This window comes from Panulirus ornatus, chromosome 32, assembly GCF_036320965.1.
Source record: "Panulirus ornatus isolate Po-2019 chromosome 32, ASM3632096v1, whole genome shotgun sequence".
In the NCBI taxonomy this organism is placed as follows: Eukaryota; Metazoa; Arthropoda; class Malacostraca; order Decapoda; family Palinuridae; genus Panulirus; species Panulirus ornatus.
This window is the reverse complement of record NC_092255.1, coordinates 4,169,407-4,192,863: the sequence shown is the minus strand read 5'-3', so window position 1 is coordinate 4,192,863 and position 23,457 is coordinate 4,169,407. Positions and strand designations below refer to the sequence as shown.

Genomic DNA, 23,457 nt, shown 5'->3' with positions numbered 1-23,457 from the left:
GGTATGTTTGAAGGAATAGTGGTTCCAACAATGTTGTATGGTTGCGAGGCGTGGGCTATGGATAGAGTTGTGCGCAGGAGGATGGATGTGCTGGAAATGAGATGTTTGAGGACAATGTGTGGTGTGAGGTGGTTTGATCGAGTGAGTAACGTAAGGGTAAGAGAGATGTGTGGAAATAAAAAGAGCGTGGTTGAGAGAGCAGAAGAGGGTGTTTTGAAGTGGTTTGGGCACATGGAGAGGATGAGTGAGGAAAGATAGACCAAGAGGATATATGTGTCGGAGGTGGAGGGAGCAAGGAGAAGAGGGAGACCAAATTGGAGGTGGAAAGATGGAGTGAAAAAGATTTTGTGTGATCGGGGCCTGAACATGCAGGAGGGTGAAAGGAGGGCAAGGAATAGAGTGAATTGGAGCGATGTGGTATACCGGGGTTGATGTGCTGTCAGTGGATTGAATCAAGGCATGTGAAGCGTCTGGGGTAAACCATGGAAAGCTGTGTAGGTATGTATATTTGCGTGTGTGGACGTATGTATATACATGTGTATGGGGGGGGGTTGGGCCATTTCTTTCGTCTGTTTCCTTGCGCTACCTCGCAAACGCGGGAGACAGCGACAAAGTATAAAAAAAAATATATATATATATATATATATATATATATATATATATATATATATATATATATATATATATCGCTACCTCGCAAACGCGGGAGACAGCGACAAAGTATAAAAAAAAAAAAAATATATATATATATATATATATATATATATATATATATATATATATATTATCCCTGGGGATAGGGGAGAAAGAATACTTCCCACGTATTCCCTGCGTGTCGTAGAAGGCGACCAAAAGGGGAGGGAGCGGGTGGCTGGAAATCCTCCCCTTTCTTTTTTTTTTTTTTAATTTTCCAAAAGAAGGAACAGAGAAGGGGGTCAGGTGAGGATATTCCCTCTAAGGCCCAGTTCTCTGTTCTTAACGCTACCTCGCTAACGCGGGAAATGGCAAATAGTATGAAAAAAAAAAAAAATATATATATATATATATATATATATATATATATATATATATATATATATATATATATATATATATATATATATTCATTCATACCATTCGCCATTTCCCGCGATAGCGAGGTAGCGTTAAGAACAGAGGACTGGGCCTTTGAGGGAATATCCTCACCTGGCCCCCTTCTCTGTTCCTTCTTTTGGAAAAAAAAAAAAAAAAAAAAAAAAAAAAGAAAGAAAGAAAGAGAGGGAAGGATTTCCAGCCCCCCGCTCCCTTCCCTTTTAGTCGCCTTCTACGACACGCAGGGAATACGTGGGAAGTATTCTTTCTCCCCTATCCCCAGGGATATATATATATTTTTTTTTTTTTTTTTTTTTTTTTTTATACTTTGTCGCTGTCTCCCGCGTTTGCGAGGTAGCGCAAGGAAACAGACGAAAGAAATGGCCCAACCCCCCCCCATACACATGTATATACATACGTCCACACATGCAAATATACATACCTACACAGCTTTCCATGGTTTACCCCAGACGCTTCACATGTCTTGATTCAATCCACTGACAGCACGTCAACCCCGGTATACCACATTGCTCCAATTCACTCTATTCCTTGCCCTCCTTTCACCCTCCTGCAAGTTCAGGCCCCGATCACACAAAATCTTTTTCACTCCATCTTTCCACCTCCAATTTTGTCTCCCTCTTCTCCTCGTTCCCTCCACCTCCGACACATATATCCTCTTGGTCAACCTTTCCTCACTCATTCTCTCCATGTGCCCAAACCATTTCAAAACACCCTCTTCTGCTCTCTCAACCACGCTCTTTTTATTTCCACACATCTCTCTCACCCTTACGTTACTTACTCGATCAAACCACCTCACACCACACATTGTCCTCAGACATCTCATTTCCAGCACATCCATCCTCCTGCGCACAACTCTATCCATAGCCCACGCCTCGCAACCATACAACATTGTTGGAACCACTATTCCTTCAAACATACCCATTTTTGCTTTCCGAGATAATGTTCTCGACTTCCACACATTCTTCAAGGCTCCCAGAATTTTCGCCCCCTCCCCCACCCTATGGTCCACTTCTGCTTCCATGGTTCCATCCGCTGCCAGATCCACTCCCAGATATCTAAAACACTTCACTTCCTCCAGTTTTTCTCCATTCAAACTCACCTCCCAATTTACTTGACCCTCAACCCTACTGTACCTAATAACCTTGCTCTTATTCACATTTACTCTTAACTTTCTTCTTCCACACACTTTATCAAACTCCGTCACCAGCTTCTGCAGTTTCTCACATGAATCAGCCACCAGCGCTGTATCATCAGCGAACAACAACTGACTCACTTCCCAAGCTCTCTCATCCCCAACAGACTTCATACTTGCCCCTCTTTCCAAAACTCTTGCCTTTACCTCCCTAACAACCCCATCCATAAACAAATTAAACAACCATGGAGACATCACACACCCCTGCCGCAAACCTACATTCACTGAGAACCAATCACTTTCCTCTCTTCCTACACGTACACATGCCTTACATCCTCGATAAAAACTTTTCACTGCTTCTAACAACTTTCCTCCCACACCATATATTCTTAACACCTTCCATAGAGCATCTCTATCAACTCTATCATATGCCTTCTCCAGATCCATAAATGCTACATACAAATCCATTTGCTTTTCTAAGTATTTCTCACATACATTCTTCAAAGCAAACACCTGATCCACACATCCTCTACCACTTCTGAAACCACACTGCTCTTCCCCAATCTGATGCTCTGTACATGCCTTCACCCTCTCAATCAATACCCTCCCATATAATTTACCAGGAATACTCAACAAACTTATACCTCTGTAATTTGAGCACTCACTCTTATCCCCTTTGCCTTTGTACAATGGCACTATGCACGCATTCCGCCAATCCTCAATATATATATATATATGTATATATATATATATACACTCAGACATATACATATATATGCACAAATACATAATTCATACTGTTTGCCCTTATTCATTCACATCGCCACCCCAACACACATGAAATGACAACCCCCTCCCCCCGCATGTGCACAAGGTAGCACTAGGAAAAAACAACAAAGGCCACATTCATTCACACTCAGTCTCTAGCTGTCATGTATAATGCACTGAAACCACAGCTCCCTTTCCACAACCAGGCCCCACAAAACTTTCCATGGTTTGCCCCAGATGCTTCACATGCCCTGGCTCAATCCATTGACAGCACGTCGACCCTGGTATAACCACATCGTTCCAGTTCACTCTATTCCTTGCACGCCTTTCATCCTCCTGCATGTTCAGGCCCCGATCACTCAAAATCTTTTTCACTCCATCTTTCCACCTCCAGTTTGGTCTCCAGCTTCTCATTCTTCCCTCCACCTGTGACACATATATCCTCTTTGTCAATCTTTTCTCACTCATTCTCTCCATGTGACCAAACCATTTCAAAACACCCTCTTCTGCTCTCTCAACCACACTCTTTTTATTACCACACATCTCTCTTACCCTTTCATTACTTACTTGATCAAACCACCTCACACCACATATTGTCCTCAGACATCTCATTTCCAGTGCATCCACCCTCCTCTGCACAACTCTATCTATACCCCACACCTCGCAACCATAAAACATTATTGGAACCACTATTCCTTCAAACATACCCAGTTTTGCTTTCCAAGATAACGTTCTCGCCTTCCACACATTTTTCAACGCTCCCAGAACTTTCGCCCCCTCCCCCACCCTATGATTCACTTCCGCTTCCATGGCTCCGTCCGCTGCCAAATCCACTCCCAGATATCTAAAACAATTCACTTCCTCCATTTTCTCTCCATTCAAACTTACCTTGCAACTGACTTCTCCCTCAACCCTACTGTACCTAATAACCTTGCTCTTATTCACATTTACTCTCAGCTTTCTCCTTTCACACACTTTACCAAACTCCGTCACCAGCTTCTGCAGTTTCTCACACGAATCAGTCACCAGCGCTGTATCATCAGCGAACAACAACTGGCTCACTTCCCAAGCTCTCTCATCCACAACAGACTGCATACTTGCCCCTCTTTCCAAAACTCTTGCATTCACCTCCGTAACAACCCCATCCATAAACAAATTAAACAACCATGGAGACATCACGCACCCCTGCTGCAAACCAACATTCACCGAGAACCAATCACTTTCCTCTCTTCCTACTCTTACACATGCCTTACATCCTTGATAAAAACTTTTCACTGCTTCTAACAACTTGCCTCCCACACCATATATTCTTAATACCTTCCACAGAGCATCTCTATCAACTCTTATCATATGACTTCCAGATCCATAAATGTTATGTACAAATCCATTTGCTTTTCTAAGTATTTCTCACGTACATTCTTCAAAGCAAACACCTGATCCACACATCCTCTACCACTTCTGAAACCACACTGCTCTTCCTCAATCTGATGCTCTGTACATGCCTACACCCTCTCAATCAATATCCTCCATATGATTTCCCAGGAATACTCAACAAACTTATACCTCTGTAATTTGAGCACTCACTTTTATCCCCTTTGCCTTTGTACAATGGCACTGTGCAAGCATTCTGCCAATCCTCAGGCACCTCACCATGAGTCATAAATACATTAAATAACCTTTCCAACCAGTCAACGATACAGGCACCCCCTTTTTTAATAAATTCCAGTGCAATACCATCCAAACCCGCTGCCTTGCTGGCTTTCATCTTCCACAAAGCTTTTACTACCTCTTCTTTGTTTACCAAATCATTCTTCCTAACCCTCTCACTTTGCACACCACCTCAACCAAAACACCCTATATCTGCCACTCTATCAACAAGCACATTCAGCAAGCCTTCAAAATACTTACTCCATCTCCTCACATCACCACTACTTGTTATCACCTCCCCATTAGCCCCCTTCACTGATGTTCCCATTTGTTCCCTTATCTTACGCACTCTATTTACCTCCTTCCAAAACATCTTTTTATTCTCCCTTAAATTTAATGATACTCTCTCACCCCAACTCTCATTTGCCCCCTCTTTCACCTCTTGCACCTTTCTCTTGACCTCCTGCCTCTTTCTTTTATACATCTCCCAGTTATTTGCATTATTTCCCTGCAAAAATCGTCCAAATGCCTCTTTCTTCTCTTTCACTAATAATCTTACTTCTTCATCCCACCACTCACTACCCTTTCTACTATTAAGCAGATATATATGAATAACTAACGAAAAGGAATATGGCCACATCATGTTGCCCATCCCTACATTCCTTGTCAATCCAGTTTGCCCTATCCCACACATGCCATTCACCTTCCTGAATATTCAGACCCAGATGTAGTACCCTCAAACCTGATTGATTTGTGCCGCTAGTCACTGTCTTCTTCATTAGGACCCCAAGTCTCATCCCGTGGTAGGATCACAGGTCGCAAAGGGTTTTTGTCAGACCTTAGTGGGCAGGTGATTATTATGTGAACTGTTCCAAGTTGGATCTTATTCAAGTTTACAGGCTTCCCTGTAGTAAATTCATTTAATGGATGCACAAACCTTCTTCAACCTTCCACCTCCTTCTTGGTCTCCTTTCTCTCTCTTCACTTGATGTATAAACCTTCTTAGTCAACCTTTCTTCATTCATCCTGCCTATAGTTTCACACACACTGGTTAACCCTTTTCTCTCACTCTTCTCACATGATCAGCCTACCTTCACACCATATTCCATCCTCAAACATCTCATTTCCAACAAGTCTACTCTCATCCTTTGTCTAGCATTCAAAGCCCAAGACTCTTATTCATGAAACATTATCTTCAAACACACACATCTATGAGCTTAACATACCTTACCCTCACCTTCCACGTGTTCCTAAATGCATTTAGATTCCTAGGCTCTTTCCCACCTGCTGACTCACGTCATCCTCTGCCACGTCCACTCCAAGGTGTTGTACAGACAGCATTTCTCTTCCCCCACATCCTCTGCATCCCCGTACACCATCCCACCTCCCTTCTGTACGTCATTACCTTACTTTAATTCAGTTATTCTCAATGCCCTTCCAAACTCTGTCACTACTTTCTTGAGTTTCTTCCTGGAGTCTGCCATGAGAGCTATATCATCTGCACACAACAATTGATTGCACTACCTATGCTCCAACCCTAACCCCAGCATACTGAAGAGTTGCCTCTTACTCTTACAACCTGGCTCTCACCTCCGTCATAACCCCATTTGTTAGTGACCATGGGGACATCACACCACATCCTTGGTGCAGACCCACCTTGACCAGGAACAACTGACCTTCCTTCCTACCTACTTCCACATATACCTCAGTCTTCTAGTAAACGGCTTCATTGCGCAAGGTGATTCTCCATTTATTCTATGTATTTGGGACATTTTTCATAAAGCTTCCCTGTAAGCGCTATCATACACTTTATCTAGATCCATAAAAGCCACACACGAATTCTTCAGAGCAAACACCTGGTACTCACATCCTCCTCTTGTGAAGCCACACTGCTCCTCCCTGATCAGATGTTCTGCGCTTGATGCTACCCTTATAATTACCATTCTTTCAAACATCTCTCTAGGTATATTCAACAGAATTATGCCTCTGTAATTTTTGTTCCCCTTTGCCTGTATATAAAAGCATTATCCTGCCAGTCCTCAGGCCATATAGCCTGATTACCCTGTCAACAACAATGTCACCTCCTTTCTTAAAATACTTGGTTATCCTGTCCACTCCTGCTTTTTGATACTCTTCTTACACAAGGCTTTCAATGTCCCATCAGTTTTCACCGTGATGTTTGCCACGGTTGTCTTGCTCCATATGCCACCTCAGTCCAAACACAGCACATCTACCATCCCATCATCTAAAACATTCAACAACCCCTCAAATATACACTCTAAACGTAGTTAGGACAGATAATGAATTCCCCAGTTATTCACGACCTGTCACTTCTCAGGACTATATTTTAGGATACTGGGTATGGATTGAAAGTAGTAAACCCCTTAATTACATTGTGTTCAATTATTAAACAGAAAGCAATGGTAAAAAAAAATGGAGACTTTATGATTGGTTAGTTTTTGGAAAATCTTTAAAGATTCAATCATGGGTGCTGCTCAACACAGTAAATATGGACCTGGGATCTGTAAGTTATATCTTGGCTGATTAATGATTCTGTTACGCCATGAATTGATTATGAAAGATAGGTAATATGTGGGTAGGCAGCCACCAACCAGGGAGGTATATTACTCATACTGCCCACCTGGGTACTGGGAGAGTTAATGACGGCTGCTTAGTGAATCAGGTAGCTGTCTTTCTCTTTGCCTCACCCACATATGGACTGATGACATTCTCTCTTTGTCACACCTGGAACTCCCTCAAGGTGGTGGCCACGGCAACAGAGTCTCCATAACTAGTGAAATCAAGTGCCGCTTCTTAGCCTTTAGTGTTGCACATTTCACATGCCACTGGCAAAGAGCAACTATAGTACAGTGCTTGCAGAGGTTCCTACCTAATGTTCCTACCAACTACTTATTAATGCCCCTTCTTAATGTTCCTACCTTCTACTTCTACTTAATGATAATTATTTCAGTTTATGTGGAAATTATATTTTCATTATATGGAATTATATTTGTATTATTTGTTGCTTTTGTCGCAGGCATTTATATCACATTTCTTTTAAAAAGTGAATATTTTGAAGGTTTGTTGAATGTGTTTGATGATAGAGTGGCAGATATAGGGTGTTTTGGTCGAGGTGGTGTGCAAAGTGAGAGGGTTAGTGAGAATGATTTGGTAAACAGAGAAGAGGTAGTAAAAGCTTTGCGGAAGGTGAAAGCCAGCAAGGCAGCGGGTTTGGATGATATTGCAGTGGAATTTATAAAAAAAGGGGGTGACTGTATTGTTGACTGGCTAGTAAGATTATTTAATGTATATATGATTCATGGTGAGGTGCCTGAGGATTGGCGGAATGCTTGTATAGTGCCATTGTACAAAGGCAAAGGGGATAAAAGTGAGTGCTTAAATTACAGAGGTATAAGTTTGTTGAGTATTCCTGGTCAATTATATGGGAGGGTATTGATTGAGAGGGTGAAGGCATGTACAGAGCATCAGATTGGGGAAGAGCAGTGTGGTTTCAGAATTGGTAGAGGATGTGTGGATCAGGTGTTTGCTTTGAAGAATGTATGTGAGAAATACTTAGAAAGGCAAATGGATTTGTATGTAGCATTTATGGATCTGGAGAAGGCATATGATAGAGTTGATAGAGATGCTCTGTGGAAGGTATTAAGAATATATGGTGTGGGAGGCAAGTTGTTAGAAGCAGTGAAAAGTTTTTATCGAGGATGTAAGGCATGTGTACGTGTAGGAAGAGAGGAAACTGATTGGTTCTCAGTGAATGTTGGTTTGTGGCATGGGTGCATGATGTCTCCATGGTTGTTTAATTTGTTTATGGATGGGGTTGTTAGGGAGGTGAATGCAAGAGTTTTGAAAAGAGGGGCAAGTATGCAGTCTGTTGTGGATGAGAGCGCTTGGGAAGCGAGTCACTTGTTGTTCACTGATGATACAGTGCTGGTGACTGATTCGGGTGAGAAACTGCAGAAGCTGGTGAATGAGTTTGGTAGAGTGTGTGAAAGAAGAAAGCTGAGAGTAAATGTGAATAAGAGCAAGGTTATTATGTACAGTTGCATTGAGGGACAAGTCAATTGGGAGGTAAGTTTAAATGAAGAAAAACTGGAGGAAGTGAAGTGTTTTAGATATCTTGGAGTGGATTTGGCAGCGGATGGAACCATGGAAGGGGAAGTGAATCATAGGGTGGGGGAGCGGGCAAAAGTTCTGGGAGCGTTGAAGAATGTGTGGAAGTCGAGAACGTTATCTTGGAGAGCAAAAATGGGTATGTTTGAAGGAATAGTGATTCCAACAATGATATATGGTTGCGAGATGTGGGCTATTGATAGGGTTGTGCAGAGGAGGGTGGATGTGCTGGAAATGAGATGTTTGAGGACAATATGTGGTGTGAGGTGGTTTGATTGAGTAAGTAATGAAAGGGTAAGAGAGATGTGTGGTAATAAAAAGAGTATGGTTGAGAGAGCGGAAGAGGATGTTTTGAAATGGTTTGATCACATGGAGAGAATGAGTGAGCAAAGATTGGCAAAGAGGATATATGTGTCAGAGGTGGAGGGAACAAGGAGAAGTGGGAGACCAATTTGGAGGTGGAAAGATGGAGTGAAAAAGACTTTGAGCGATCGGGGCCTGAACATGCAGGTGGGTGAAAGGTGTGCAAGGAATAGAGTGAATTGGAACGATGTGGTATACTGGGATCGACGTGCTGTCAATGGATTGAACCAGGGCATGTGAAGCTTCTGGGGTAAACCATGGAAAGTTCTGTGGGGCCTGGATGTGGAGAGGGATCTGTGGTTTCGGTGCATTATACATGACAGCTAGAGACTGAGTGTGAACGAATGTGGCCTTTGTTGTCTTTTCCTAGCGCTACCTCGCGCACATGCGTGGGGGAGAGGGTTGTTATTTCATGTTTGGCGGAGTGGCATCAGGAATTAATAAGGGCAGATAGTATGAATTATGTAATATATATATATATATATATATATATATATATATATATATATATATATATGTGTGTGTGTGTGTGTGTGTGTGTATATATATGTATACGTTGAGATGTATAGGTATGTATATGTGCGTGTGTGGACATGTATGTACATACATGTGTATATGGGTGGGTTGGGCCATTCTTCCGTCTGTTTCCTTGCACTACCTCACTAACGTGGGAGACAGCGACAAAGTATGATAAATAAATAAATAAAATATTGTTTTAAAAAGACTTGTCATGATGCATGGGATTAAGGTGCGAGTCTTTGTTGTTGGAACAAGGACGATAGCTTGGCACCACTTATGGAAACGCTTTTTCTCTCAATCCCTTTGCCTTCGCCTTAAAGCCACCTTGACATGGCACATATTAAATGGTGTCATGTGTGCCAATGTCTCATGTGCTTCTGGCTATCAAGAGGACATACTTGTGTGAGAGGGAAGAAGGTTGGTGGCAAGAACTGAGGTGCTGTGAGGTGGCAGTTTGCCTGTGCCAATGTGGTTGTTGCTGAGAACATTCAGGATGAGCATCCAAGGTTGACTTCCTGAACCCTTGATATTATCAGGTAATACAGCAGAGAACTGGATAAGATTCCACCAGGAATTTGAGATATATCTGCTTAGTTCTGTATAAGATGAGAAGAAAGATGAGGTGAAGATTGCCTTAATGCTGAACTGTGATGGAAGAGAGCTGCTAGATATATATGACACTTTTCCTGTAAAGGAAGCTGATAAAAAGACATACAAGACTTATAGAGAAGTTGCAAGAATATTTTGAGCCAAAGAAGAATGTCACTTATGAAAGATACATTTTTGATAGTAGAATGCAACAGGCTGATGAAACCATTAATAGTTTTATTACTGACCTACGAAAGGCTATAAACTGTGAGTTTGGTGCCTTGAAGGATGAAGTGATTGAAGACAGAATTATATGAGCCATCAGTGATAACAAGCTACGTGAATGGTTGTTGAGGAAAGGCGGCACGACCCTTGATGAAGTCGCACTACAGTGCAGAGCTCATGAGGCAAGTGAAGAACAGATGAAGGAGTTTGATACAGCTGTAAATGGTTTGAATGTCTACAGTATGAAGTCAAAGAAGAAAAGTATCATATCTCAATTCCTGGCAACACATCACAAAGGACCTGTAAGTTCTGTGCCTTCAAGTACATCTGTGGAAGGATACACTGCCCAGCTAGCAACAAACAGTGTATGAAGTGTGGTAGGACTGGACATTTCAAGAGTAGGTGCGACAACTTCAGCAGTTCAGGAAAAGGCAAGTGTCCGTCAGGCTGGCAAAGAAGATTCCCCATCATACAACTCCAAAGGGTGTTACAAGAAGCCAGTAGGAGGTTTATGCATCCTGAAGAAGTCAGCAAAAGCAGTGTCCAAGGTAACTTCCAACCAATTAAGAGGACGAGATCAAGAAAACCAGTTTACTCTTCTCCTTCAAAATCAACCAGTGTCTTTCCAAATGGATACAGGAGCTGAGGTCAGTGTATTGCGTAAAAGAATCTTCAACAAGTTAAAATGAAAACCAGAGTTGAAACTCAGAAAGACTGCATTGGTTGCTTTCACTGGAGGTAAAATTAAACCCCGTGGTAAGTGTCAATGATATGTTTACATAACTCTGGAAAAATATCAGTCTCTTTCTTCATTGATGATGAAAATTGCATCACTCTTGAGTAAAAATGTATGCATATTGTTAGCGTTAATCAAGTTCATGATTCAAACAGTCAGAGACCAGCTTAGACACAACCATTGATGAGGTATTGTAGAAATATAAAGGTGTATTTGATGGATTGAGATGCCTAGAGGGTGAATTGCATCTAGACCAGTTGCTCATCCACCCTGTAAAGTGCCTGTTGCTCTGAGAGCTAGATTAAAATGTGAATTAGAGGGCATGGAAGAGAAAGGTGTAATCATTAGAGAAAGTAATCCCACAGATTGGGTTAACAGTATGGTCATTGTGGATAAGGGAAGTAATTTAAGAATATTCCTGGATCCAAGAGATTTAAATAAGGCCTTGAAGAGGCAACACTATCCACTACCTACAACTGAGGAAATATCAACCATGCTCGCAAATGCTAAGGTGTTTTCTGTGTTAGAAGCCACCAAGGGGTTTTGGCATATCAAACTAGATGAAGAATCTTCCAAATTGTTTGTAATTAACTCTTGTTTTGGTAGGTACAGGTACTTACGTCTCCCCTTTGGAATAAGTCCAACTCCAGAAATCACCAGAGGTACATGCACAAATTGTTCGGTGACTTAATGGAGTGGAAATTATAATGGATGACATATTAGTTTATGGTAGTTCTGAAACACAACATAATGAGAGACTAGAGAAAGTCCTCAAGGGATGCCAGGAAAGAAGTTTAAAGTTGAATTGTGCCAAACTGAAGCTTAAAACTGAGCAGGTAGAATACATTGGCCATGTACTAACAGCATAAGGGTTGAGACTAGACCCTAAGGAGGTTGATACTATAAGTAATTTTCCTACTCCTAAGGATAAGCAAGAGTGACGTAGATCCTTAAGAATGATCAACTACTTGGGAAACTTTATTCCCAAGGTGTCTGAAATAAATGAACCTTGGAGAAGGACACTGAATTTAAATGGAATGAACCACAGGAGAAATGTTTTCCGAAACTCAAGCAAATGGTCTCTGAAGCACCAGTTTTGAGGTATTATGATGTATCTAAGCCTGTAACCTTGACTGCTGATGTCTCAAGGTATGCTTTAGGGGCTTGTTTTCTTCAGGAATACAAGCTGCCAAGTCCCCAACTAAAACTCAGAGAAATAATGCTCGAATGGAAAAGTTGTTGGCCATTGTTTTGAGGTGAGACATTTCATTCTTATCGGTATGGGAGAAGCAGAACAGTTGTAGAGACTGATCATAAATCCTTGGAGAGTATTTTTACGAAGTCCTTGTCATATGCTTCGAGTTTACAGAAAATGCTTCTTAGATGCCAGAAATATTCCTTAATGGTACATTATAAGAAAGGGGAGGCCATGCATATAGCTGATGCTCTGAGTAGAGTCAGCTGGGCTGAAGAAGTGCAAAATGATAATCTAGAGGTTCAGGTAAATCTAGTAACTCGTGAACAACTAGGCACTGCAGGTATTAGCTTGAAGGTTCTTAAAGAAAGGACTAAAGAAGACAGAGTACTGCAGACTCAAAGAATTCACATTAGAGGGATGGCCCGATTGTAAGAGAGACACTCCAGTAGAAATCCATGCCTTTTGGAATTACAGAGATAAGTTATGTAGACGGAATGCTGCAAAAAATGAACAGAATTATAGCACCTAAGGAACTAAGAAGGTCCTCAAACACAGTCATAAATCTCATCAAGGTATAGAAAAGCCTCTGAGGATAGCGAGAGATCTTGTGTACTGGCCTGAAATGAGGGCTCAACTTAAGGACCAGATTAGTGCTTGTGATGCATGTAATGCTTATGGTAACCACCAAGCAAGGGAACCACTGATGCCTCATGAAGTCCCTAAACTTCCTTGGTAAAACTTAGAGCTGATTTATTTGAGATGAAAGGGAAGATGTACCTGTTGCTTGCTGATTATTACAACAAATATTTGACTTGTTAAAAAATACTCATTCCACTGCTATTTTGAAATACTGTAAGTGTCATTTTGCTCAGCATGGAATACCGCAGACTATTCACAGTGACAATGGCCCATACTTCACAGCTGTAGAATTTAATGAATTCTATAAGTCATATGGAATAGACCACACAGCTTCATCCCCGTTATCCAAAAAAAGAAATGGCCTGGCAGAAAAAAGTGTACAAACAGTAAAGAGGCTGATGAAGAAGGCCACTAAAGAGGGCGAGGATCCTATTTTAAGTGTGCTGGATTATAGAAATACTCCTGTTGTGGGGACAGCAAGCCCCAGTCAATTACTGTTTGTTAGAAGAACACGTACCACACTCCCTACTTCTGAAGTCTTGTTACGACCAGAGACACAAGACCCACTGATTATCAGACATCTACTTCAAGACTCACAAGATAGGCAAAAACTTTATGATGATAGAAGCTCTAAGCTATTGCCTGAACTTGAAGAGGGAAATGTGGTTAGAATCAACAACGGCACAAGTAAAGAGTTAAAAAAGGGTTATAGTGGCTGCTTCTAGATCGTACTTGGTTAAGAATAATGATGGTCAGATTTACAGGAGAAATAGGCAGCAACTGCATAGGACAGCAGAAGGCCCTAATACATGCCACTGGTTATGATGACCAACTTCCTGATGCATGTCATGAAGGTTATGTGACACCAGGAATCAACAGTAGATGAGCTGAACTGGAAGAAGTGACAAGTGTAGTGGACCTAAATGGGGAAGATACACCAAATAGGAGTAAGCATGATTCCAGTGAGGTTAGAACATCTAGAGGTAGACTAGAACAACCCTCTAAGAGGTTAGATCTAGAAATGTAGGATGTCAAAGAATTCTTTGTTCTTTGCATATCAATGAGTAATGAAGAGTAGTTATTTTATTTTATTTTTTCTTTTGGGGAAAGATGTAATGATAATTATTTGTTTATTTCATTATACATTGTCGCTGTCTCTCGCGTTAATGAGGTAGCGCAAGAAACAGAAGAAAGAATGGCCCAACCCACCCACATACACATGTATATACATACACGTCCACACATGCACATATACATACCTATACATCTCAACATATACATATTCATACACACAGACATATACATATATACACATGTACATAATTTATACTGTCTGCCCTTATTCATTCTTGTCGCCACCCCGCTACTTGGGAAATAACAACCCCCTCCCCCTGCACGTGCGCGAGGTAGCGCTAGGAAAAGACAACAAAGGCCACATTCGTTCACACTCAGTCTCTAGCTGTCATGTATAATGCACTAAAACTACAGCTCCCTTTCCACATCCAGGCCCCACAGAACTTTCCATGGTTTACCCCAGACACTTCACATGCCCTGGTTCAATCCATTGAGAGCACGTTGACCCCGGTGTACCACATCATTCCAATTCACTCTATTCCTTGCACGCCTTTCACCCTCCTGCATGTTCAGGCCCCGATCACTCAAAATCTTTTTCACTCCGTCTTTCCACCTCCAATTTGGTCTCCCACTTCTCCTCGTTCCCTCCACCTCTGACATATATATCCTTTTGTCAATCTTTCCTCACTCATTCTCTCCTTGTGACTAAACCATTTCAAAACACCCTCTTCTGCTCTCTCAACTGCACTCTTTTTATTACCACATACCTCTCTTACCCTTTCATTACTTACTCGATCAAACCACCTCGCACTACATATTGTCCTCAAACATCTCATTTCCAGCGCATCCACCCTCCTCCGCACAACTCTATCTATAGCCCACGCCTCGCAACCATATATCAATGTTGGAACCACTATTCCTTCAAACATACCCATTTTTGCTTTCCAAGATAACGTTCTCGACTTCCATGCATTCTTCAACGCTCCCAGAACTTTCGCCCCCTCCCCCACCCTATGAATCACTTCCGCTTCCATGGTTCCATCCGCTGCCAAATCCACTCCCAGATATCTAAAACACTTCACTTCCTCCAGTTTTTCTCCATTCAAACTTACCTCCCAATTGACTTGTCCCTCAACCCTGCTGCACCTAATAACCTTGCTCTTATCCACATTTACTCTCGGCTTTCTTCTTTCACACACTTTACCAAACTCAGTCACCAGCTTCTGCATTTTCTCACCCAAATCAGCCACCAGCGCTGTATCATCAGCAAACAACCACCGACTCACTTCCCAAGCTCTCTCATCCACAACAGACTGCATACTTGCCCCTCTTTCCAAAACTCTTGCATTCACCTCCCTAACAACCCCATCCATAAACAAATTAAACAACCATGGAGAAATCACACACCCCTGCCGCAAACCAACATTCACTGAGAACCAATCACTTTCCTCTCTTCCTACATGTACACATGCCTTACATCCTTCATAAAAAAATTTTCGGTGCTTCAAACAACCTACCTCCCACACCATATATTCTTCATACCTTCCACAGAGCATCTCTATCAACTGTATCATATGCCTTCTCCAGATCCATAAATGCTACATACAAATCCATTTGCTTTTCTAAGTATTTCTCACATACATTCTTCAAAGCACCCGCCTTTATATCCCTGGGGATAGGGGATTAAGAATACTTCCCACGCATTCCTCACGTGTCGTAGAAGGCGACTAAAGGGAACGGGAGCGGGGGGCCAGAAACCCTCCCCTCCTTGTATTTTAACTTTCTAAAAGGGGAAACAGAAGGAGTCATGCGAGGAGTGCTCATCCTCCTCGAAGGCTCAGATTGGGGTGTCTAAATGTGTGTGGATGATATATAATCGCTACCTCGCTAACGCGGGAGACAGCGACAAGGCAAAATAAATAAAAATAAAATACATTCTTCAAAGCAAACACCTGATCCACACATCCTCTACTTCTGAAACCACACTGCTCTTCCCCAATCTGATGCTCTGTACATACCTTCACCTTCTCAATCAATACCCTCCCATATAATTGACCAGGAATACTAAACAAACTTATACCTCTAATTTGAGCACTCACTTTTATCCCCCTTGCCTTTGTACAATGGCACTATGCAAGCATTCCGCCAATCCTCAGGCACCTCACCACAAGTCATACATACATTAAATAACCTTACCAACCAGTCAACAATACAGTCACCCCCTTTTTCAATAAATTCCACTGCAATACCATCCAAACCCACTGCCGTGCCGGCTTTCATCTTCCGCAAAGCTTTATCCATATAAAGCTTTGCGGAAGATGAAAGCTGGCATTGTATTATTTATTGCTTTTGTAGCAGGCAGTTATATCATTTCTTTTTAAAGACTTGTCATGATGCATTGGATTAAGGTGCGATTCTGTATTGTTGGAACAATAAGTGGCTTGGTGCCACTTATGGAAACGCTGTTTCTGTCAATCCCTCTGCCTTCTTCACCTTAAAGCTACATTGACATGGCACATATTACACTTAATGTTTCTACATAATTTTCTTGCATAATTGTTCCTACCTACTACTTCTATCTACTGCTCCTACCATTTTGCCTAAAGGCGGGGCTAGTACATATTGCTCTGCAGGAAAATCTAGAGTTCTGAATATGGCGTTGTGTGAGTAAAGTGTTGTCATGTGTTATGTGTAACAAGGAGATATTGTATGTTTGTAACCAGAATACTAGCAGTCCACATATGGGTGAGGCAGAAAGACAGCTACAAGGATAAGAGGATTGCAACTTGACAACCTCTGAAGTGCTGACTCACTACCAAAAGTTGTACACAGGTTGATTAGTTATGTTATAAACTTTAGCAGTGGTTAAGAGTGGTGATTCATTCTTAATGAGTTCCATGAATAATGGCATCATATATTACAGTGATTAAGAGCAAAAGTGATGAACCCTTCTATCACATTCTTTCCTCATTTTAAAGTTGAAATCAATGTGACCCTAAAAATCCCCATCTATTGCATTAATTTTTTAGAATTTTATTTATCTAAGAATATTTATAAGAATCTGTTGTATGTGAAATGAATAATACTGATTATGGAACAAGAACCAGAAGGTTTATTGTTAATAAGCCATAATATTAACTCTAGCAATAATCAAGAATAGTTATACAAGCTGTCACTTCTGGGTATTAATTAGTTTTTAAGGAGACTGGGTAAAGAATTTAGGTGAAAACCCCATACGTGACAGCTTTAAAATTATAATGTTGACTCGACTGACCCACTTCTAAGCCTTGTTGTCATGTACTTTTTCTTTTCTCCACCAGACGCAGAACATGTCCCTGAGCCAGGACAACCTGCAGGGTGGCTGGGGTAACAACACCATGGGCAGCATGAGCGCCTCAATGGCTGGCAACAACCACTTTGGCTCTGCTGGTCCCCTCGGTCCTCTGGACCACCATCAAAACCGGTGTGAGGGGCCAAGGAGAGCCTCTGACCCAGTGCGGCCCCTTGACCGTGGTGGTGTGAGTGGAGGGGAGGATGGAGCACACAGGTTACAGAGACACCACAGCTACACTTCCTTCAACCCTCGCACTCCTTTACCACCCATCACTCCACGTCACCCTAACCATGGACTCCAGCTCGACCAAGTGGCTGAGGACGAGCCCATTGAAAACAAGCTGGTGTTGCCAGATGACATGGTGAACTACCTCAACCTGGTCAGTATTCTCACTTGATTTTTTCGTTGATTTTTTTTCCCATCAGATATCAGATTTACAGTTGCTTCATGTTTTTTAACTTATGGCGATGACCTAAATGCTTTCATATTCTTATTTCCAGAAGGGCAACGGTGATAAAAAACCAGACCCCAAAGAAATCCGTCGTCAAGGTGGCACACCAAATACACTGCCTAGCCAGCAAATGCCTTCGCCTGCGTACAGTGGGCAGCCCATGCCAAGCCCAGCTTACTCCAACCAACCGATGATCAGTCCAGCTTATTCCAATCAGCCCATGCAGTCCCCAGCCAGTAATTACCAATACCCACAGGCATCCCCAGGGTACTCTGTCCCCTCTCCGGCACATCCCCATGGCTACAACAGTGCCACTATGCAGTCCCCCATACCACAGCAACAGTTCAGTGCCCCAATCCCCCCTGCCTCAGTTGGTCCTGCACAGGCTTTCAACCAGATGTCTCAAGCATACCAACAACAACAACCCATGACCCAGAACTATCCTATGCAACATCAGTACTCACAACAGCAATACCAGCAGCAACAAGGACAGCAGATGATGGGACAGCATATGTATGGTTCTATGATGCAGCAGCAACAGCAGCAGCATGGAAGGTATGGAGGCATTGGGGGTCAACAGGGAGGACCAGGTTATGTCATGGGTCAGGGAGGCTATGGTCCTGTACATATTTGTGGCCACTTGGCTCCGCCAAACCTCCCCACACCAGCCTACCAAGCTCCCTGCGCTGGCTGCCATAACCGCGGTGGTAGTGCTATGGCTGGTGACATGGTCGCTGCCTATCAGGGCCAACAAGGACCTATGTCTAACTGGCAAGGCTCCCAGATGAGCATGAACCAGTACCAAGGCCCGCAGCAGTATGGTGGGCCTCAGCAACAACAGATGAATATGATGGTTAATCAGGGAGCAATGGGATACATGAGCATGGGCAGCCAGTACCAGAACTCTATGATGCCCATGTCATATCCAGGGTCCCTCGGAGGTGATGTCCAGTGCCGGGATGTCAGTCAGAGTTCACAGACTAAAGGCAGCAAGTCCAAAGCAGCTGCCAAGAACAGTAACAATGCTAATGCTATTGCCTGTGGTACTGCTAGTGGTACCTCAAGTGCAGCAGTTGTGAATAATAATACCATCCAGCAGCCCACAGCCACAGCAGTCAGTGATGCAGCTACGCCTGTGCCCAGTACTCCTGTGGATTCCAAACCTTCAGACACTCAAGCGGGAGACACCAACTGCATGGACACAAAAGGCAACAGCAAAAATTTCATGAAGCCAGACACTTACCAGCGTACGTTGGAGTATGTACAGCAGTGTCAGAGCTGGAGTTCTACGGTTGTGAAGGAAGAAGTCACCAGTACTACTGATCAGAAACCAAAACTCAATCCCAACGGCACTGTGGCAGGGTACACAGGACCAGGATCTCAGACCAGTGTCCTCCCACCGTCCATACAGCAGCCGACGCAGCAGCCCACCATGCAGGGAACTTCCAGGTTTGCAACGCCTCTTCCAGTTGCCTTGGCAGAAACCTCCAACATGGTGATAAACGACATGAGTTCCTCCCTCACATCATTACAGGAAGAAAATAAGTACCTTCAGATGATTCAATGACAACCGTGTTAGATTAATCATTCCTTCAACCTCTCCAGCGCTGTTGATAAACTGTACCTGCAAGTGATAGTATCATGCCTGGGTTAATGCCAGGTGATAGTGGTAGTCCGTCCCAGTGCATGAGTTGACATTATCTGTCCTCAATCTGAGGCAACGGATGCCTGCCTTATCTCTAGGTCATTGTGCCTTGCTCCCTTGCCAGCTTATGGCAGGGGATGACGACGTGCCTCTATAGTTCGCTACAGTGACTCCCCTTCACACTAGGTACCTGCTACTGGTTCCCGTATGATGGGCTCCAATACCAACTCATGGCTACCCCTCCTCAACCTCTCCATCAAATATTTCTTTTTTCTCATAGCATCTGATGGCAGCTTGCTCCCATAGCAGATTTATGGTAGCCCTGTGCAGCTTGCCCGATACCTCTGAGTGATGATGTGCCTCCCTCCTACTACTGATGTGGTAGCATACCCAACACAATAGAGACAAGTCTTGTTAGCCACATCAGAAGGGGATGGCTTGCCTCAGAGTTCTGTACTTCTGCCAACACCTAGGATCTCCGGCCACATCATGTCTGAATGACTGGTGGCCCTGGAAATTTTGCCAATACGGATAACTGTGATGAATTAGAATGTAAATATTGTTTTAACATTAATATATTTGTACAGTTGTACTGTATTGTGAACTATCAACTCCCAGTGGTTCTGCCCCCAGAAAACTAATTTCTCACAGCTTAATACTTTACAGTGTCTACAGCAGCCAGCAGTAGGTAAAAGTGGCACTTTTTTCATGTGCATGGTGAGCCTGTAAGTGCTGCACCAGTCAATACTCAACATGCATTAACTGGGAACCCCGTTGGCTGTTCAGTTTATTGAAGCTAGTTTGTGATTAGCAATAAACAATACAGAAAAGTAGTTTTATAAAGATGTTCAAGGACTTATGATTTTATGTATGACTATTCAATGGTTGCATTCTCTGTGATGAATAAGGCAGTGAACAGTGTGATTAAAATGGCATTGTTAGTGTGCAAGAAGAGATGATACTTGTAGTGTTACAAAGTTTGACAAATGTCGGTAAAAACCTGAAGTTAATGTTGTGATTCCCCCTTACCTCAGTGTCTGTGTCTGCCCAAAGGGAATACATTGGTCGTCATGTTTCAAAAACCAGACCTAAACCTAGACAATTCTCTGCCGCAGTACAGAAGTGCCAAGTGCCATGTAGTGAGCCAATACTGTGCCAAACACAAATGAAACCCGTCCTGTAAGGTGCCATAGCTTTGTGGTCATGTTCAGGGGCTGTTCTGTAACCAATATGTAAAATATTGTGTATAGTGACTAATTATTTAAGTTTTGTAATGATAACAATGGTGTCTTCATCATGTCTTTCCATTTTCAGTGATTGTACTTACGATACTTTTTTACATAATGCATAACTTCTTTAAAATAAAGATTTTTTTTTCAATTGAGGTATTTATCTCAAACAATGGTCATTATTTGTAATTAATATCTCCATGGGAATAATCATTATTTCTGTATATGGTAACCATACCTCAGCTTGTCTTAAGCACACCTTTTCCTTTACTCTGGAAAAATAAAAATTTCCAAGTGTCCACACCCTCAACCCATGGATTAGCATTTTTTTTTTTATGCTAATGTAACTATTTACTCTCTCATTTTATACAAAGTTGATATCATGGATATCAGTGAAACGCAATAAATTCCATTTTTTATTTTTGCTACAATTGCCTCAAGACTAAATTTTATGAAAGAATCCTGGTGTTACCCAAGACCTTTCCAAAGGTTCCTGCACACCAAAGCTCCACTACTTCTACTAGCAGGGAAATGTAGGCTCCTTTGGAGTGAGTTCATTGAAAAGACTGTACTCCAAATGATACAGCCTCTCCAAAGATGACTTTTCACCTGCAGTGTAACCTCAAGCAGGCAGAGTCCATAATATATACATATATATCCCTGGGGTAGGAAGAAAGAATTCTACCTCCGTATTCCCTGTGTGTCATAGAAGGTAGATAAATGGGATGGGAGCAGGTGGTCTGGAACACCCCCTCCCTTCTTGTACTTCATTTTCTTAAAGATGGAACGGAAGGAATGTCGAAGGAACAGAATGTGAATGTCGAGAGGGGAAGGTAAAGATTTGTAAAGGCTTTACAAAAAGGGGAAACATTATAGATAAGAGGAAAGTGAGCTCGGGAAAGACTTGAGTAAAGAATTACCAGAAGAGACAGAGTGTACAATGGCAAAAGGTGAGAGTAAATGAAGCAAAGGGAGTGAGTGAGGAATGGAAAGTATTCAGGGGAAAAGTGCTAGCATGTCCAAGAGATGCCTTTGGCATGCTTAAGGTAGAAGGCAGGCAGGTTAGAGAGGGTAGTGAGTGGTAGAATGAAAAAGTAAAGTAGCGAGTGAAAGAGAAAAGAAAGGTATATGGGTGGTACTTACAGGAGAGGAGTCCAAATGATTAGAAGATATGTAAGAAAGCAAGCAGCAAGAGAGCAAAGGAAGGTGCAACGGTTGAAAAAGTGGGCAAATGAAAGTAGGGGTGAGTGAGTATCAATAAACTGCAGGGAGAATAAGATGTTTTGAAAAGAGGTTAATAGTGTGCGAGAATGATAAGACCAAATGGGAACATCATTTAGGGGACAAATGGGGAAATAATAATAGGTAGTGATGAAGTAAGATGGAATGAGTATTTTGAAAGGACTACTGAAGGCATTAGATGATAGGATAGCAGGTGTTTGGTTCGAGGTGGTAAGTGAAGTAAGAGTCGCAGAGAGTGGTTTGGTGAAGAAAGAAGGGGTGGGGAAAGACACGTCAGATGAAATGTGCCAAGGCAGCTGGAGCGGATGATATTGCACTGAACTTCTTAAGAATGGGGGTGACTCTATTGTTGATTGGTTGGTTATGATTTTCAATGTATGTACAGATTGTGGTGAGGTGCCTGAGGATTGGCAAAATGCATGTATAGTGCCACTGTATGAAGGTAAGGCAAACAAAGGTGAGTGTTCAAACTAATGAGATATAAATTTCTCGAGTGTACTGTGTATGGTAAGCTGTATGGAATAGTAATGACTGAGAGGGTGAAGGCATGTACCGAGGAACAATGTGATTTCAGGAATGGTAGGGGGTCAAAAATCTCACATTCCACACGCTCAACATGAAAATATTAAATACTAAACTCAAACTCAAAACCACTGCTTCTTTCAAGGCATAGATTAGATGGTTAATCTTACTCCAACAATACAATAAACAGTTAATACATATTCATCCACTGATAACATGTGAATTAGAAAGACAGGCACTCAACCATCCCGCTCACCTAAATGGTCCCATCACGAATTTTTCTGCATAGTAATTAAATATCAAATCTTGGCAATAGTAACATGCTGATTTCAACCTAATGTTTCTCAGTTATACATAGGTAATAGTGAATTTCTAATGGCTCACAACAGACAGGAAAAACAGATGCGTCTGCACATTAAATAAAATGACCCTAACTTAATAATCAGCTGTATATGCTGTATAGAGATACCATGAACTACAAGTCCATGAGTTCAGCTATACAACAATCCATCCATTAACACATGGCGCATGTCATGAAAACCATTCATATGCTGACACCCTACTCCCGAGACCAACCTCAAGGAATGAATTTACTGCTAACATAAAGTCTGAGAACCACATATATAGGCTAAATCATATCTCTCCAACTGTCCACATTCTTCTAAACTGAAACCACTGGGAAAAAGACAAAGTACAACAATTCTAGCTAATAGAAAGGAAATCATACAACAAATGCATAAAGAAAAAATCACTAAATAAAAGCATTTCCCAAAATATATGATTTGCAAAATTAATGAAATAATACAGCAAGATACCAATGAACATGTATGAGAAAAAAAGAAAATGCTCCCCCAAAACCATATATCATGATAGAGTACGGAAACAGGTTACATTATACATCATGTGTGAATTTTAAACTATAACG

The 23,457-nt window shown here is 42.0% G+C and overlaps 1 protein-coding gene across 1 annotated transcript in view; it reads left to right on the top strand.

Annotated features, from left to right (window-relative positions):
* ci (cubitus interruptus) overlaps window positions 1–20,919 on the top strand; it is a 141,330-nt gene extending 120,411 nt beyond the window's left edge. Inside the window, exons 10-11 of the mRNA XM_071680877.1 lie at window positions 17,430–17,822; window positions 17,944–20,919. Coding sequence (XP_071536978.1) covers window positions 17,430–17,822; window positions 17,944–19,461 — 1,911 coding nt within the window. The 3' untranslated portion in view covers window positions 19,462–20,919. The remainder of the gene's footprint in view (window positions 1–17,429; window positions 17,823–17,943) is intronic.
* The last annotated feature ends 2,538 nt before the right edge of the window (window positions 20,920–23,457 follow it).